The 16,851-nt window shown below is 35.0% G+C and overlaps 1 protein-coding gene across 6 annotated transcripts in view; it reads right to left on the bottom strand.

The window, feature by feature from the left end:
• Window positions 1-11,546: 11,546 nt before the first annotated feature.
• The window catches only part of LOC144313634 (homeobox protein Mohawk-like), a 68,259-nt gene continuing 62,954 nt past the window's right edge, over window positions 11,547-16,851 (bottom strand). For 2 of the 6 annotated variants that reach the window (XM_077896690.1, XM_077896691.1), the window contains exon 7: window positions 11,547-11,849. In XM_077896690.1, the coding sequence (XP_077752816.1) occupies window positions 11,829-11,849 (21 nt within the window). In that variant the 3' untranslated portion in view covers window positions 11,547-11,828. The remainder of the gene's footprint in view (window positions 11,850-16,851) is intronic. The other 4 variants (XM_077896689.1, XM_077896688.1, XM_077896695.1 and 1 more) reach the window with 3 other exon arrangements.

The raw sequence follows: 16,851 nt of genomic DNA, 5'->3' as shown, positions 1-16,851 counted from the left end.
AATTAATTAATTTAAAGGATAAATTCAAAGTCTGTGCTTGCTTGAGAGACAGAGTGTGGAAAATCTGAAGCTCTGGTTTTGTAGGAAACAATCCTGGTGTTAGGTAGGGTGAAACAAGGTCAGGCATCTTCTTTTAGATCTGTATTTGTTGTTAGGATAACATTTGAACATCTCTTGGCATATTACTTTATTGGACAACCATATAACAGAGTGATAGAGACAATGATATACTTAAACACCTAAAACTTGGTTTTTATCAGTTGGTATCCCATTAACCATTCCTCATATATATATATATATGTGTATATGTATATATATATATTATTTATTTATTATACAGCGCAAGAGAGAGAATATGAACTGGGGGACTAACGGGGAGAGGGAGAAAGAATCTCTAGCAGACTTCCTACAGAGCATAGTGCGGAGCCTGACAAGGAGCTTGAGCCAAAACCAGGAGTTGGAAACTGGAACCTGGATGAGAAGTCATCCAGGAGCCTCTTCAGTCCCCCATAGACTGTTCTAAATTGTATCTAACTCTACCCTTTCTTCCAGATTCATGAAATGACAAAATAGGCAGGAAACCATTGCTTTGGCCAAATAACTGCCAGAGTGAGAGGAGTTTAATGACCTTAATTAATAAGTTTCTTACTTAGTAATTTTAGAGTTATGATTTATTAGCATAAACAAACTTGAAAAGTAAGGCAAAATAACCAAAGAAGCAGACCTATTCATTGAGTAATGCTAATCTGCTGAGGGCTAGTTTGCATCTAAATCCTTAATGTGGTTACTTAATTCCGCACTCAATCTAACAGGAGGGGGGATTAGTCATTAATGTGAGGTGTGAGTCACTTGGAATAAACTTTGCTTTTGTGTCTTGATGGTATGTAGACTGAGTGAAATTTAAATGAACCTGAAGATTTCAGTATGCATTAAGGCAGTACTAGCCTTTTATAAGCTAGTGTAGTAGGTCATTAACTAACTTGAGTGGGCCATGTTCAGCCCTCGCTCCTTTGCTTTACTTTATAATAATTTTTAGGATTACTAAACTCTTCATGAAAATTAGGAAAACTGGTTACAGATGTGTTAGTGACTCAAATTTTTTTTAAGATCTTAAAAAATTTATTTGACGGAGTAAAAGAGCACAAGCAGGGGAGAAACACCCCACCAAGCAGGGAGCCTGATGCAGGGATGCAGGGCTGGATCCCAGGGCTCTGGGATCATGACCTAAGCCAAAGGCAGGCATTCAACTAACTGAGCCATGCAGGCCCCCCATGATTCAAATTTTGTTGAATAACTGAATACGTTAGTAGAAGAATTTAGTCTGTATTAGTCTGTAACTTTAAAATTATGCTAGTTAATCTAAGATGGCACTTTTAACAATGGGACAGGGGGAATAGCTGTGATGAAAGAATATACTATTTATAATTTGAGGGGTGGGGAAGGGCTTTTTAAATCAAGATCCAGTATGCCTTTGCCTTTTAAAAAAAAATGTTGATAAATTTAAAAACAAGACATATCTCAAATTGGTAGAAAATACTTGCAACACGTATAGCAATATGTTAAGGATTCATTAAGAATACATCAAAATAGTAGGAAAAAAGACAATCTAATAGAAAAAATAAGCAGTAGATATGAACAAGCAGTTATAGAAGAGGAAATTAAAATTGCCAGCCTTGGCTTACAGCTATAAAAGTTAACTCAAAATGGATCAAATACCTAAAGTTAGGAGCTGAAACTCTAAAAACTCTAAGAAGGAAACGGGTGAAAATTTCTGTGACATTGGATTTGGTAGTGATTTCTTAGATGTGACACAAAAAGCACAGGCAACGAAGGAAAAAGATAAAACGGACTTCATCAGTATTAAAAGCTTTTGTGCATCAGAGGGCACTCTAGAGTCAAAAGGCAACCCATACAGTAGGAGGAAATAAATTGTAAATCCTATATCCAGTAAAGGATTAATATCTAGAATATATGAAATCCTATAACTGAGCAATTAAATGAAACAAGCTAGCTCAAAAATGGGCAAAGGACTTGAATAGACGTGTTCTCCAAGGCCAGCCAGTAAGCACACAAGGCATTCAGCATCAGGGAAAGCAATCAAAACTACAGTAAAAAAAACATTTCACACCCATAGGATGATTATTATGAAAACAAACAGCAATGAAAATAAATGTTTTTGAGGATGTGGGAAAAATTAGACCTCTTTTTTTTTATTTTTATTTTTTAAGACCGCTTGTACATTGCTTCTAGGAATGCAAAATGATGCAGCTCCTGTGGAATACAGTTTAGCAGTTCCTCAAAAAATGAAACCTAGAATTACCATAGGATCAAACCATTCTGTGCTTGGATATATAACCAGAAGAATTGAAAGCCAGGGAATCAAACCGGTGGTTATACACTGATATTTGTACCATTGTTATTTAAAATAGCCAAAAGATGGAAATGGTTCAGGTGTCCATCAGCTGTTACAGGTTTTAAAAAAATATATATTAGCTAGACATACAGCCTTAAAAAGGAAGGAAATTCTGACGCATGCTGCTGTGACATAGATGAAATTGAAGACCTTATGCTGAAAGGAGGTAGTATAGTGGCTACTAAGGAGTGGGATGATGAGCCCTTGTTTAATTGGTGACAGAATTTCTGTTTGGAGAGATGAAAAGGTTTTGGAGATGGATAGTGCTATGTGATGTTTGCACAACAGTTTGTAAATACTTAATGGCCCTGAGTTGTAAACCTAGAAGTAGTTAAAGTAGTAAGTTTTATGTTATATATATTTTAGCAGGCTAAAAAATTTCAAGAGAAAGATTATCAGTGCATATTGGAAATTAAGATTAAAATAAGATTTTTCACCTTTAAGATTAGTGACAGTTAACAGCTGGATGTGGGGAAGCACAATTGGTGGGAATGTGTATGTCGGTTATTAGAGGAATCCCTTTAATAAAATCTGTTAAAAGTTTCAATACGGGGATGCTTGGGTGGCTCATGGTTGGGCACCTGCTTCGGCTCAGATCGTGACCCCGGGATCTGGGATCGAGTCCCACATCAGGCTCCCTGCGAGGAGCCTGCTTCTCCCTCTGCCTGTGTCTCTGCCTCTCTTTCTGTGTCTCTCATGAATAAATTTCAGAGTATGTTTATCCTTTACATGTATAGCATAAAGATTTCCTCAGTTGAATAAAAAAGCAAGGTGCAAAAATATATCTTAACATATTTTACATCACCATATTTCTGTACGTTTGTAAAATGCAAAGAAAAGGTTCTGGGTGGTGGATATGTGATTTAACATATTCATGAATTATCAAATTAAAAATAAGTGAAAATCACAGATTATATACCAGGTTACTGCCACCTAGATACCTTATTATTACATTTTTTTCCTACTACTTTTGAATACTTTGTTTCCTTTGTAACTTCCCCATGTTGTAATCTTCAGTGTAACACCATTACTACAAAACAGAACAAAACAAACTGCCCTTCTTGCAACAGTAGTTTGAGCTTTGTTCACATGTTCCCCTGAATATTATTACAGCAACTCTCCAAGCATCAGAGGAAATTAATGATTAGAAATGTAGTATGGTACCTTTTACCCTTTTTAAGTGCAGTGTCTTTAGATCTTATTGTAGATCTAGAAGGAATTCTTTGGCGTGCCAGAAAAATGTAGGTCAAAAATAGATTTTGACTTTGGTTTATGCTCTTGGATATTTTGGATGGGGGCCTAGATTTAGAAGAGGTGAATATTAACTTTAAACCATAAAAGAATTAGGGTATAGTAACAGATTTTTAGGTGACTCTGAAGTTTAGTCTTTAGTAGATTATGGCCCCTACTGGTAAGCATTGGAAATGTAAGTGAATAATTCATACAAGTATAAGGGGAAAGAAAAATTTTGTCAAAGCATATATACCAAAAATGAGAGGATAAAATTTTAAAGTTTATAGTAAAGAGTTGGTTAGAGATCTGTAAGTCTTAGAAATAATCATAAGGGAAAGTGACTTAGTTTAAGTTTAAAATAGGTGTGTAAGAGATTGAAAAAAATGCTCAAAGGAACCTAGATTTGCTTGGGGAGAGTTTACATTTAAGGAATGAGACTGGAGGATGATATTCTTTAAAAGTGGAAGAGCCTATAGAAATGGCTTTGTAATGCAAAAAGTGTTCTTTTACCTACATTTACTTCTTGGTCTTTATTTTGAAAGACCCAAGTTTTTATTTGTTTAGTTTGATAAAAATATATATTTGATGACATTACTGTTTATTCCAAATAGTTCCATTTCCTCTCTGTGTTTTTTAAAAAGAAAGGTTGAGTATTTTATAGGGTTATTTAAAATAAGCTTAAATAAGTTAAATTTATCTCTAAGACTACATATAGTTCCTTACTTTTATGAAAGTAGCATAAAGCTGTAATTGTCAGTTATTTAGGATGGAGATCTTAGACTTTCCTCCGTATTATCATAAATTCTATACTTAGAGATTAGAGGGAGAATGCATGTACGTGGACCTGGGCCTTTACTGCAGGATCAGGTACCCATTCAACAAGTACATGTTGATGCCATCTTGGTGTCATGTCCTCTCGTACCAGGGCTATAGAGATAAATACAACAAAATCCCCCTACTGAAGTTGTTAAAGTTCTGCAAGAAAGGAAAGACAATAAACTATATAATAGAAGATACTGGGTAACGTTAATAGATCTCTTTTAGGGCATTCAAAACACAGGAGAGGTACCCAACCAATACCTTTCTTTAGTAATATTTTAAGACTACCTTACAGAGTAGTATTTTATATCTATATTATTAAACTCAGTACATTGTTCTCAGTTATATATATAGATTGAGGAAAGTAATATGTAAAATGTTTAACATGTAACATGTTTTGGAAGGGCATTTGTATGGATGTGTCTTTATAGGGAGACAAGGTGAGTGGAGCTATTATTAAAATAGTGTGGAAATACTTATATATGTGAAGAGTCTAAAAAACCAAAACCAAGTGTATAGATACAGAGCACACAGCTTGGTGGTTGCTGGGACGAAATAAGTGAAGGAAGTCAGAAGATACAAACTTCCAGTTATAAAGCAATGGGGACATAATGTGCATAATAATACTATTGTATATTTTCAACTAAGTCTTGAAAGTTCTCATAGCAAGAAAAATAATTTTGTAACTGTTTGGAGATCATTTTGCAGTATATATAGATAAGAATGTTGAACACCTGACACTACTAGAATGTTGTATGTCTGTTATACCTCAATGGAAAAAATAGGAGACCTACCTGGGAAAAATGATTTAGCTTTTCTGTCTTGCATCTTATCCTTAATTCCACTCACTCCTGTACCTTTGTGCTATGCTGCTTTGTTTTGGTTTTGTTTCCTTTGGTTTTTAAGGTGAAAAGCAACCTTGAAAGCTCTAACCTGTTTTTTCAGAATCAACTAGGGTGTCAGAATCACCTATAGAATTCTTACAACTTCAACATATGCCTGGGCCTCCCCAGGTTCATTAGAGTGGAGCCCAGGTATCTGTTTTGTTTTGTTTTGTTTTTAGCTTTATAGATAATTCTGATAAGCTTTCTGCTGAAAACTGATACTCAAACCTTTTAATAGAAAAATTCTGGCCTTTAAAGATGTTGCCTGTTCAAGGGTCTCCTAGATATTAAGCAGGATCACCTGGTTTCCATACTACTCTTCAGTGATCTTTGACAGAACTTCAAAAGAAATTTATCTTAGAGTAAACAAACTTACTAAAACTAAGAGTTAAGGATATTTAGTTTTTGTTACTTTATTTCTTTATGGTAATATGTATAGTTTTCTTTTCTGGGGTGTTTCCTTTTTTTGGATTAAAGGGCAGCACTCAAGAGTTTTTTAAGCTGTGCTTATTTTAAAAATGTGTGGATAGATTGAGCAGCATCAGAATACGTTAAAAAACAGAAGAAAGCCACAATAAAAGTAACAAAAGAGTAAGGATCATTTCAGAGGTATGTAAGCACTAATTTGATGGTTCATGCAGAAAGTAAAAATGCAGAACTTGTTTTCATTTTAAACATTAATCAGGAATGCCCCTAAGCTGACCCTTAAGGAGTATGATCTGGAGAAAACTGTCATCATAAAATGTAAGAACTGACAGGTTTTCAAAGGGGAAATTTTATTTCTTTCAAGTTTCTTTATACTTGTATATGAATCCAGAGCAACAAAATTGAACGTGATAGGCAATCTGCTAAACTGAATAACCCTCTTTAAAATGTGTGCTTTACAAAAATTCAGATGTTACACTTTTATCAATTTTGATCATAGTTGATCAACATAGCCATGAAATATATTTTAAAGCAGCTGTGAAGTCCATACTTCAGAGAGCTATTGCCCCTAATTCTTTTGACTATTATAGTAGTGGTATAAAAAGGCTGATAGAGGAGTCCTTTTTCAGTAAGTTTACTAGTAATTCCCAGCTTCTGTGGGGACATGAAGATTAATAAATGTTTAGTTCTTAGAATTGGAAATGAGGATTTGCAGTTACTAGGTAGCAGTGTAATATTCAGATGCAGTATTCCTGCAACTTTTATACATCATATAATAGTCTTAATTTGGGATATATATATATATATATATACAAACTTGAAAATCTTCAAAAAATAGGTGTGTATGGAAAATTAAAGATTTTTAGCAAATCTTCATATTTAGGCCAGTATTGTAAGCATATGCATGAACATCTTGATTAGTTGTTTTAATATTTTTATCCAGAGGTCCTCTGTTCCTCTTTTTTTCTTTCTTTAAAGTTATTATATTAGTAATATTCCATGGTATGAAAATACAGTGTTCATCTTTCTGTTGGTGAACATTTAGTTTGTTTCTAGTTTTGTGCTAAAATAGAAACAAGCATTGTATTATTATAAAAATTGTAAAGCCATTCCGGTTTCTTCTGGGAAATGTCTTTATTTCATCTTTTGTTCATTTTTCTTTCGTGTAGTTTGTCTTTTCTGATTATAGGAGTTCCTTAGAATACTTATCTGTGCTTTGAATGTAATTGGTTTGCTTTTTGTAGTTTTCTGCGTCTAGATGTCAAAGATACCTTCTTGTTTTCATCTTCTAGTTCTAAAGACACATAACAGAAGTTTAATCGACCTTATATTGGTTTTCTTTCAATTGTGAGTTTTTATACTGGCAAGACACATTTCACTAGCTGTGTTCTTTTTTTTTTTTTCATGAACTTCATGGCCGTACTAGCCCTTACCTTTTTCTTTTTTTTTTTTTTTTAATTTTTATTTATTTATGATAGTTACAGAGAGAGAGAGAGAGGCAGAGACACAGGCAGAGGGAGAAGCAGGCTCCATGCACCGGGAGCCCGACGTGGGATTCGATCCCGGGTCTCCAGGATCGCGCCCTGGGCCAAAGGCAGGCGCCAAACCGCTGCGCCACCCAGGGATCCCTACCTTTTTCAAATAAGTTAATAGAATCAACTTCTCAAATACTGCCAAAAATGCTTTTGGAGTTTTGATTGCGATTGCATTGACTCTATATATGTAATTTGCAATGATAGCTTTCAGATAATGACCATTTTCCGTGCATGTTTTATTTATTTATTTATTTTTGGTTTATTTAAAATACTGAATATATGTATTGTGGATGGGTTGCTATTAAAAAAGCATCATTTCTAGTGCTAATAAGTTTTAAATGTGACAAATAGATATATTTATAGAAGGAAAGTATGTAATCTGGAAACTCAATTGTTAAGTATGAAAGTTCAAAGTTGGAGTTTCATTCTTCTGATCTGTAGCCTATATTGGAGGTGCTCGCCATGGTGTTAAATCCTGATTTGTTTTCTGGTCATTGTCATGTTTTGGAGGGCTGTTACTGTGGTCATAAACATTTTCACCTTAAATTAAGTCCAGGAGAATTGTATTGTACCTTTATCTTAATAGAAGCTTATTTGAACGTGTAGTTAATACATAACTAACTGTGTTTGAAACAGCATTACCAGTAAACAGAACATGAGACTTTTAGAATCAGACATGAATATAGCAGAATCACTGCTTTACCAAGTTTTGTGATTTCAAGCAAGTTACATAATCTTTCTTGTTTAGTTTTCTCACCTGTGAAATCGGGATATAAAAATACTTAACCCTATTATTCTAAGTAGGTAGATCTTTACTGAGCCCCCTCCCTGTGTCACCTTGGGAAGATGGAATGAAATTACTTGAGTTGGGTGTTTGGCACATGAAAGTTGCTCTTTCGATGTTGGTTCTAGTTTTCTCCAAGTAGTTTTTTTTCAGCCTTGTTATCTCCTTTTTACTTAGAGTCTACACCAGGAGACAAATCTGTATCACATTCTTGCACAACTCCTTCCACATCCTCTGCCTCTGGACTGAATCCCACATCTGCACCTCCAACATCTGCGTCAGCAATCCCTGTTTCTCCTGTTCCACAGTCACCGATACCTCCATTACTTCAGGACCCCAACCTTCTCAGACAGCTGCTTCCTGCTTTGCAAGCCACGCTGCAACTTAATAATTCTAATGTGGACATATCCAAAATAAATGAAGGTAAATTGGTAACAGTTTTATTATTATTATTTGCTTCGTGTCGTTAGTAAATTCCCCAATTTAGGAGTGGTCTTTTGTTTCATTTTGAAATTCACATTTGAGCGTCATTCTTTGAAATTCATATCGTAACCTCATGGTTGTTGAAAGCCTTTGGTATTGTAATTGAGTTAGTAGTACTTGGATTTTTCCTGTATATTTTTCTTTTTTTTTTCTCTCTGTATATTTTTCAAGACTTGCTGTGTACGGTATTTACCGGAGATAAAGCTATTCTGTCTGCTTAATGTGTATAATAAATCTCTTTTTTTTTAATTAAAATTAAATTTTTTTAATTTCTAAAAACTGATATAAAAACACTTAAATTCTAGCATATTGTTAATTCCAACTTTGCTTTTCAGTATGCTGTTTAGCTAGCAACATCAAAGAAGTCTGAATAAAAGTGGATATAGTTTTAATTGACAAGCTATTCAAATTCAAACAGTCTTAAGAGCATTTTAAAATTTTCTGTTTAGAATAGTCCATTTCAGTATGTGTACATTGTTACATAATATATTTAACAGTAGTGCTAACTGGTTAAGTTCTTCCTTTATCTTAAAAATGGAGCTATTTCACGCTAGTTGGTCAATAATTTTGTTCTTACTGTACTTTCTTGCATTTTGATTTTATTCTCTTAAGATAACTGTGCCATTCTATTTGATAGGTACATGTTTTACTAGGGAAAGTAGGACTTTAAGCAGTTTGAAGAGATGATAGCATAAGAAAATGTCAATAATAAAGGATCTTGTGCTTTGAAAATAAATGATGTTCCTAAATTACCTAGCTTCTTTTATTTAATGTCTGTTCTTTAAAAGATTGTTGGAGTGGGTATTAATGTAGGGTTTTATTTTATTTTATTTTTAAAGATTTTATTTATTTACTCATGAGAGGCACAGAGAGAAAGAGAGGCAAAGACACAGGCAGATGGAGAAGCAGGCTCCATGCAGGGAGCCTGACATGGGACTCGATCCCGGGTCTCCAGGATCATGCCCTGGGCTGAAGGCAGGCACTAAACCGCTGAGCCACCTGGGCTGCCCTAATGTAGGGTTTTAATGGTCACCTTGTTTAGTAAAGCATTCACATGAAATAACTACCCTTTATCTTTTTAATTTCAGGTAACCTACAAAAGCCCTTTAGCTATTAATGAATAGATTTCTGGTATAATCAGAATTTCCAGGGAACACTCTTTACTGTTTTTAAAAAGTCTCCGGAGTTTCTTAAATTGAACACAAATTTTAATGCAAAGGAAAACTACTGTTTTCCTTTACAAAAAAAAAACCATTAAATTTCTTCTACCTCTGATCATTTCCTATCTCTGGACCCATTTTATTACCATCTTACAGATTTTTATTTTGAGAGTTCTAGTTTGAAACACTGCAGTTTCTTTGGGGTTTTTTTAGTTTTCAAGTTGTTACTAATACCATACTGTGCCACTATGTTTTTATTTTAATTTAAGATATGTGTTTAGTTCTTACAGCAGCTGTGACACAAGCCTCATTGCAGTCTATAATTCATAAGTTTCTTACTGCTGGACCATCTGCTTTCAACATAACTTCTTTGATTTCTCAAGCTGCTCAGCTCTCTACACAAGGTATTCATTTTCTTAGGTATTGTGAGAATTGTATATTAATTTGGAGCAGGGGGTTCATGGTAAAACTTTTTGGTTTCTGAAGAGACTAGCTATAACAATTTGATGTTTGTTTTACAGGATCCTGTAATTTGTTTTTAATTTTATTTATTTATTTATTTGAGAGAATGTACATGAGGGCGGGGAGAAACAGACTTTCTGCTGAGCAGGGAGCCCAATGTGGGGCTCAATCCTGGGACCCTGAGACCATGACCTGAGCAGAAGGCAGATGCCCAATCTATTGAGCCACTCAAACACCCCTGATGTTTGATGATTTTTTTTTCTAACACTAGTATATACAGTATTTTTTTTTCCAGATGAGGCAAACATTGACATTTATCTTCCAGTATTGCCATTAAATCTGTAATACATATTTAATTCAGACTTTAAGTTGTCAATGTACTCTAAAGCTGAGTGTAAACTGATATAAAGCTGAGTGTAAACTGATAGGTCCTCAATTTTTATGAAACATTGAATATATTTTAAGTGTTGGTTTGGTTCACATTTGATGTTTAATGATTTTTGACTGACCACAGGATACAGAAATGCTCAAGTCCTGTCTTAAATTACCTATTTCTCTTCTCCATGAAACATCCAATGGAAAGAGGCATATATAGGAACAAAGAAGAAATGAATTGGTCACTTTGACTTGTCCCCCTGCCCCAATTCTGAAAACTAATAAACTGAGCAGAAACACTTATTCTGAAATTGAAATATAATAGTGCAAAGACTTAACTCTCTGGTTATCCTCATGAGGCAGGAGATAAAGGGGTATAACCAGGCCTAAATATAGAATAAGAAAGAACAAATAAGAATGGTGAGGATGCCTTCCATGTGAGAATAGTTCAGGCTTACCTTCTTGCTTCAGCCTAAAAAAACAGGTTGGAGGAGGCATACATTGGATGTGCTTCTCTAATTCACAGCTCGTTTTTAGTCCGTGACTCCAGTGAGTATTTCAGATTCTGACTTTAAACAGTTAAGTGTTCTGTCTGGTGTTCAGGGGGCATGTAGAGGGATGGAAAGACCTCTACATATATATTACGGAAGTTTTGGTTTATTTGGAATTAATTAATTGCTTTACTTTTTCACAGCTCAGCCATCTAATCAGTCTCCAATGTCTTTAACTTCTGATGCATCATCCCCAAGATCGTATGTGTCTCCAAGAATAAGCATACCTCAGACTAACACAGTCCCTATCAAACCTTTGATTAGTACTCCTCCTGTTTCATCACAGCCAAAGGTATGTTGCTTTTGAGGGAAATTTGGAAAAGAAAGCATGAAAGCACTCACTTCTGGAAAAACAAGTTTAATGTTTTAGACTCTCTATTGTAGGAAAAGCCCTCTTTGAGAACGTGTAGTAGTGGTGGAGTGAATGATGGGTCAGCTTAGATGCAGGTTAGTCTCAGTAAATTGAGGACTCTAGAGGGAGTTGCATCTATGCTACTTTTAAACATTTTTTTAATTAAAAAATTATATTTATTTATTTACAGAGAGGGCATGGGGGGGAGGGCAGAGGGAGAAGCAGACCCCTTGCTGAGCTGGGAGCTCACTGGCGGCTTGATCCTAGTACCGGGAAGTCAGACACATAACTGACTGAGCCACCTAGGCACCCCCATCATATGTGTTACTTTTATACGCTGATTGTTTTCTCTTACTGGCTGAGATTTGTGACCTGGAGGAAGAGTGGGATAAAGAAGGATAAAATAATTGTCTTAATATTTGTAGAGTTTTTTAACTTTTTAAAAGATATAACCTGTTTTCCAGTGGCTTTCCTCCCATACTTTTATTTTAGAAATGAATCCATTTCTGTGCTAAGAGCTTAATAGTATTATATTTAACTTCACATCATGAGAATCAACTACTATTTGCTTCATTTAATAGATAAGAGAATTAAGCCTTCAGTTAAATCCAGTTTTTGTGGTGGAATCAGAATTTAAGGCCTAGGTCTTTCTGAACACAGAATCCATTTTACTAAGCTTATACTACCTGTGTTTCTCCAAGCAAAAGTTTGCATGAATGGCTCCTCAGAGACAGTTAGAAAATTGCTGGTCTCTTCTTATTGGAATATAAACCAGACCTTAACAACACTGCCTTCAGATTTTATACTATATCATTTGAGTCTTGCCCAAATTTTTTTTTTTTTAAGATTTTATTTATTCGTGAGAGACACAGAGAAAGGCAGAAACACAGGCAGAGGGACAAGCAGGCTCCATGCAGGGAGCCCGATGTGGGACTTGATCCCAGTACTCTGGGATCACACCCTAGGTGGAAGGCAGACGCTTACCTGCTGAGCTACCCAGGTATCCCTTACCCAAAATTTCTTAAGCAAATCTTAGTCATACTCATTCTTTGCTTTGTAGTCCTATTACCAGCAAAACATTAAAAGATTTGGAAGTTGGTATATGCACAAATTGCAGTTTTTTTTCTTAATGGTAAATTTAAGAAATTCTTTTTAGTTAAAAAGTAGGCTATTTCAATCCTTTATGCTGAAGATTTTTTTTTTTAAGAAGGAACTTTTTTTTTTTAAGAATTTATTTATTTATTCATGAGAGACACAGAGAGAGAGAGAGAGAGAGGCAGGCAGAGAGAGAAGCAGGATCCATGTAGGGAGCCCGACGTGGGACTCGATCCTGGGACTCCAGAACCAGGCCCTGGGCCAAAGGCAGGTGCCAAACTGCTGAGCCACCCAGGAATCCCCTGAAGATTTTTTTTTTTTTAAGATTTTATTTTATTTTGTTTTATTTTAATTTTTTATTTATTTATGATAGTCACACAGAGAGAGAGGCAGAGACGTAGGCAGAGGGAGAAGCAGGCTCCATGCACCAGGAGCCCGACGTGGGATTCGATCCGGGGTCTCCAGGATCACGCCCTGGGCCAAAGGCAGGCGCTAAACCACTGCGCCACCCAGGGATCCCTAAGATTTTATTTTTAAGCAGTCTCTACGCTTATCGTGGGGCTCGAACTCACAACCCTGAGATCCAAGAGTTGAATGCTCTACCTACTAAGCCAACCAGGGGTCTTGCCAAAATTTTATATTGAAATAAAGTTAAGGCTTAAAGCTTTAGGCTTTTTCACAGAAGCCTAAAAATAAAAACGTATTGAAAGATAACTTGAAATTGATGCTAGGACAGCTTTTAGGTCTTCCTTAGCTTATCCCTTCCCTATTTAAGTCATTTATCTAAACTCATTTTAGGGTCAGTCTGGATTGATACATTTAACTCAAAATTTAAAAAGAAATTAGTCTATTCTGCAATTTCATACTGTTTGCACTTTGTGAGAGAAGGAAAAAATTGTTTCAACAAAGGAGATCTTCTTAGAGCTTAAAACTCGTCAGGGTGTAGTATCTTAGGAGTACAATAAATAATGACTAAAAGTGATTGTAAAGTTTTACAATCAGTTATAAGATTAGCATTTCAAATCCCTTATGTATATGGGCATCAAATTTTTTTTTTAATTTTATTTATGATAGTCATACAGAGAGAGAGAGAGAGAGGCAGAGACATAGGCAGAGGGAGAAGCAGGCTCCATGCACCGGGAGCCTGACGCAGGATTCGATCCCGGGTCTCCAGGATCACGCCCTGGGCCAAAGGCAGGCGCCAAACCGCTGCGCCACCCAGGGATCCCCATCAAATTTTTTTTTAAGTGGGAATTCAGTATTAAGTAGACCTTATAAAAATGCTTATAAAAATGATTTTTATGTAGCCAGGCTATCCAGATTTGTTTGGGGGAATATTAAAAAAAAAAAAAAAAAAGGAAGAAAGAAGAAAAAAACAAAACTATTATTGGAGGATGTGACTTAATCACAAATGGCTGTCTGCCTTCGTGCCTTAATTCGGGGCTTGTGTTTAAAAGTACTTGTTTTCTTTTTCTGTAGCATGTAAGTATGTGTAGTGTACATATCCTCACTGACAATCATGGTCCTCTTGTTCCACCTCTGTAGGGTAACATGTCTTTGAAGACCACTCCAGTGTTGACTCATTCACTGGTAGACCAATCTATACGCTCTGCATATGTGGTTTAAATTTGAGCAGCTGTATTTGTATGATATAGTAACATTAATTTTTACTGATATAAAAATAACTGAATCAGAGGAGCTATCTTAGTGTATTAGAAAGAAAACTGGGCTCAACATTAGAGAACTAGTTTGTGTTCTTCTGCTTTACAAAAAGTAATCTTAAAGTCTTCTGGGCCATTTTATGAAGAAATTCTATGTTAGTCTCAAAATGAACGTGGCTCTTCTAACTGTGAACTTTGGGAACTTAATCTGACTGCAATTCTTGAAGTCTCTAGATTTTTCAGAGTTTAAGACTATCCAACTAGATTTGGAGGGGTGTGTGGATTTGGGGACCTGGATGACCATGATTTACACAATTAAATATGTCTATATCACTAATAATTATGAAACAATTAGGGGACAGCTCATGTTATCTTAAAAATTACTAAAGAATAGAAATAAGAGACTTCACATTGATAGTACTTTTGGTTTTATGTACTTTCCATGGTATTTATGTATATAATAGAAGCCTGTCTCACCAGATTTTGACATTTCAGGTTAGTACTCCAGTAGTTAAGCAAGGACCGGTTTCACAATCGGCCACACAGCAGCCTGTAACTGCTGACAAACAGCAAGGTCATGAACCTGTCTCTCCTCGAAGTCTTCAGCGCTCAAAGTAAGTTCATGTGTGTTGAAACATTTTTTCATTAATGTTGCATGCTGCATTGTTTGAATATTATAAAAATATATGTATAATAGAACTTGATCTTGTAAGAATCCATGGTTAGCCTAAGTTTTATGTATTATAAGATTTACAAAGGCAAATCTTACTCCAAGTAGGTTGTTGTCTCTAGTAATGAAGCCAGCTTATTTTTTGAAGAAAGTCATTCTTCAGATTTTACTTAATAGAATATGATAGGAGTAACAATATGTCATACTTGTACAAAGAGGGCACCTGATTTTATAATACTTGTTGGAAATGACATCATTTTTTAACCTCCTCATAGCAGTTTTAGATATGAGTGTATTGCTGAATCCAAAAATGGGAAATACTATTTCTCAACTGGTATGTGTCAGGTTTTCCTAAGAGCTTCAATTTTGACCCCTGTGTGGAGTGCTTGTCAGATAGGGCTGTATTGTGTTACATGTTTCTTTGTTAATTAACAAATACAACTTTAAATGATTTTCATTTGATTGATTTTCCTATTTTGATTTCTTGCTATGAGGTAGCAAAATAATTCAACTATTGTTTTTATTGTTGTTTTCTAAACAAGCATTTCAGAACTTTTACATCCAAATGAGAGTTGTTCCCTTCAAAATAATCACCTTGGGAAGCTGTCTACTTACTCCAGCAATGTTGCCATTGCTCAGAACATTTTTGGGAAATACTTCTTTTAAATTGTCTTTAGAGGCTGCAGTATTATTTTAAATATCCTCAGTGATGAAAACTCTTCATCCTTTGGGAGATTTAGTTTTTGGAAATAACTGAAATTCATTCAGAGCCAAGTCTGGTGAAGCAGGTAGGAAATCAACTTGGGTGATTAAAGTTTTGGTTCTTACCACCATATCCCCAAACCCTAGCCAAACCATACAGTTTTAAAAGAAGATAACTTATCTCAGAGTGTTATTTTGGGTCTTATTTTGCCACTAAACTCATTTGTTGCTGTCCAATAAAATGCCTGTATTTTGCTTCACATTATCTACCCTCTGATTCAGTATTTTGTTCTGACACTAAACAAAGGCAATAGATTTTTTCCCCCTCTTTATCTACATGTACTTAAGATGCAATACTCAGTTGTGCCTTATATCTACAACTGTTAAAATATGACCATTTCTTAGTTACATTCTGAGTAGTGTTTCTGGTATACAAAATCACAGGTTCTGCTGTCAAATTTGAAGAGCACTATTAGTTTAAATTTAACTGACATTAGTGTTCTTAGAAGGGCCCTTTTTCCTCCCAAAAGTGTGTTTAAGGAGTACATGATATATAACTACACTTTGGATTTTAAATTCTATGTATTTGATGTTAAAATAACAGATTTTTCTTAGGAATTTGGATATCTTTAATTTAATAGAAGATATTGACAATTTTTAGGTATCTCCTTTTAAAAATATACTATACATTCAATTCTTTTTTCTCTTCCAGTAGCCAGAGAAGTCCATCGCCTGGTCCAAATCATACTTCTAGTAGTAATGCATCAAACGCAACAGTTGTACCACAGAATTCATCTGCCCGACCTACATGTTCATTAACACCTACGCTAGCAGCACACTTCAATGAAAATCTCATAAAACATGTTCAAGGATGGCCTGCAGATCATGCAGAGAAGCAAGTATGTTACATGATTCATAGCAGATGTTTTACCTTTGGATGAATGACAAAATATAATTTCTTCTAGAAAATCTAATCTAGATCACTGAATTTAAGCTACATTTAAAGTAATGTCTAATTAGATTGTCTATAGTCAGTGCATTAAATTAAATATTTGGTAAGCACTTATTTTAGGGCATTTATGAGATAACTTTTTATGGTTTCACATAAAATATTTTAATATACTCAGCATTTAGCACTGTGCTGAGTGCTTTATTTTCTCCACTTCTCAAAACTGTTAAGCAGTGCAGATGAGTTCTCCCATTTTACCATTGAAGACCCTTAAGACCAAATAAATTATATACCAAA

Source organism: Canis aureus, chromosome 5 (genome assembly GCF_053574225.1).
Source record: "Canis aureus isolate CA01 chromosome 5, VMU_Caureus_v.1.0, whole genome shotgun sequence".
NCBI classification, from domain to species: Eukaryota; Metazoa; Chordata; class Mammalia; order Carnivora; family Canidae; genus Canis; species Canis aureus.
The sequence above is the reverse complement of the archived record's forward strand: the minus strand, read 5'-3'. Positions and strand labels throughout refer to the sequence as shown.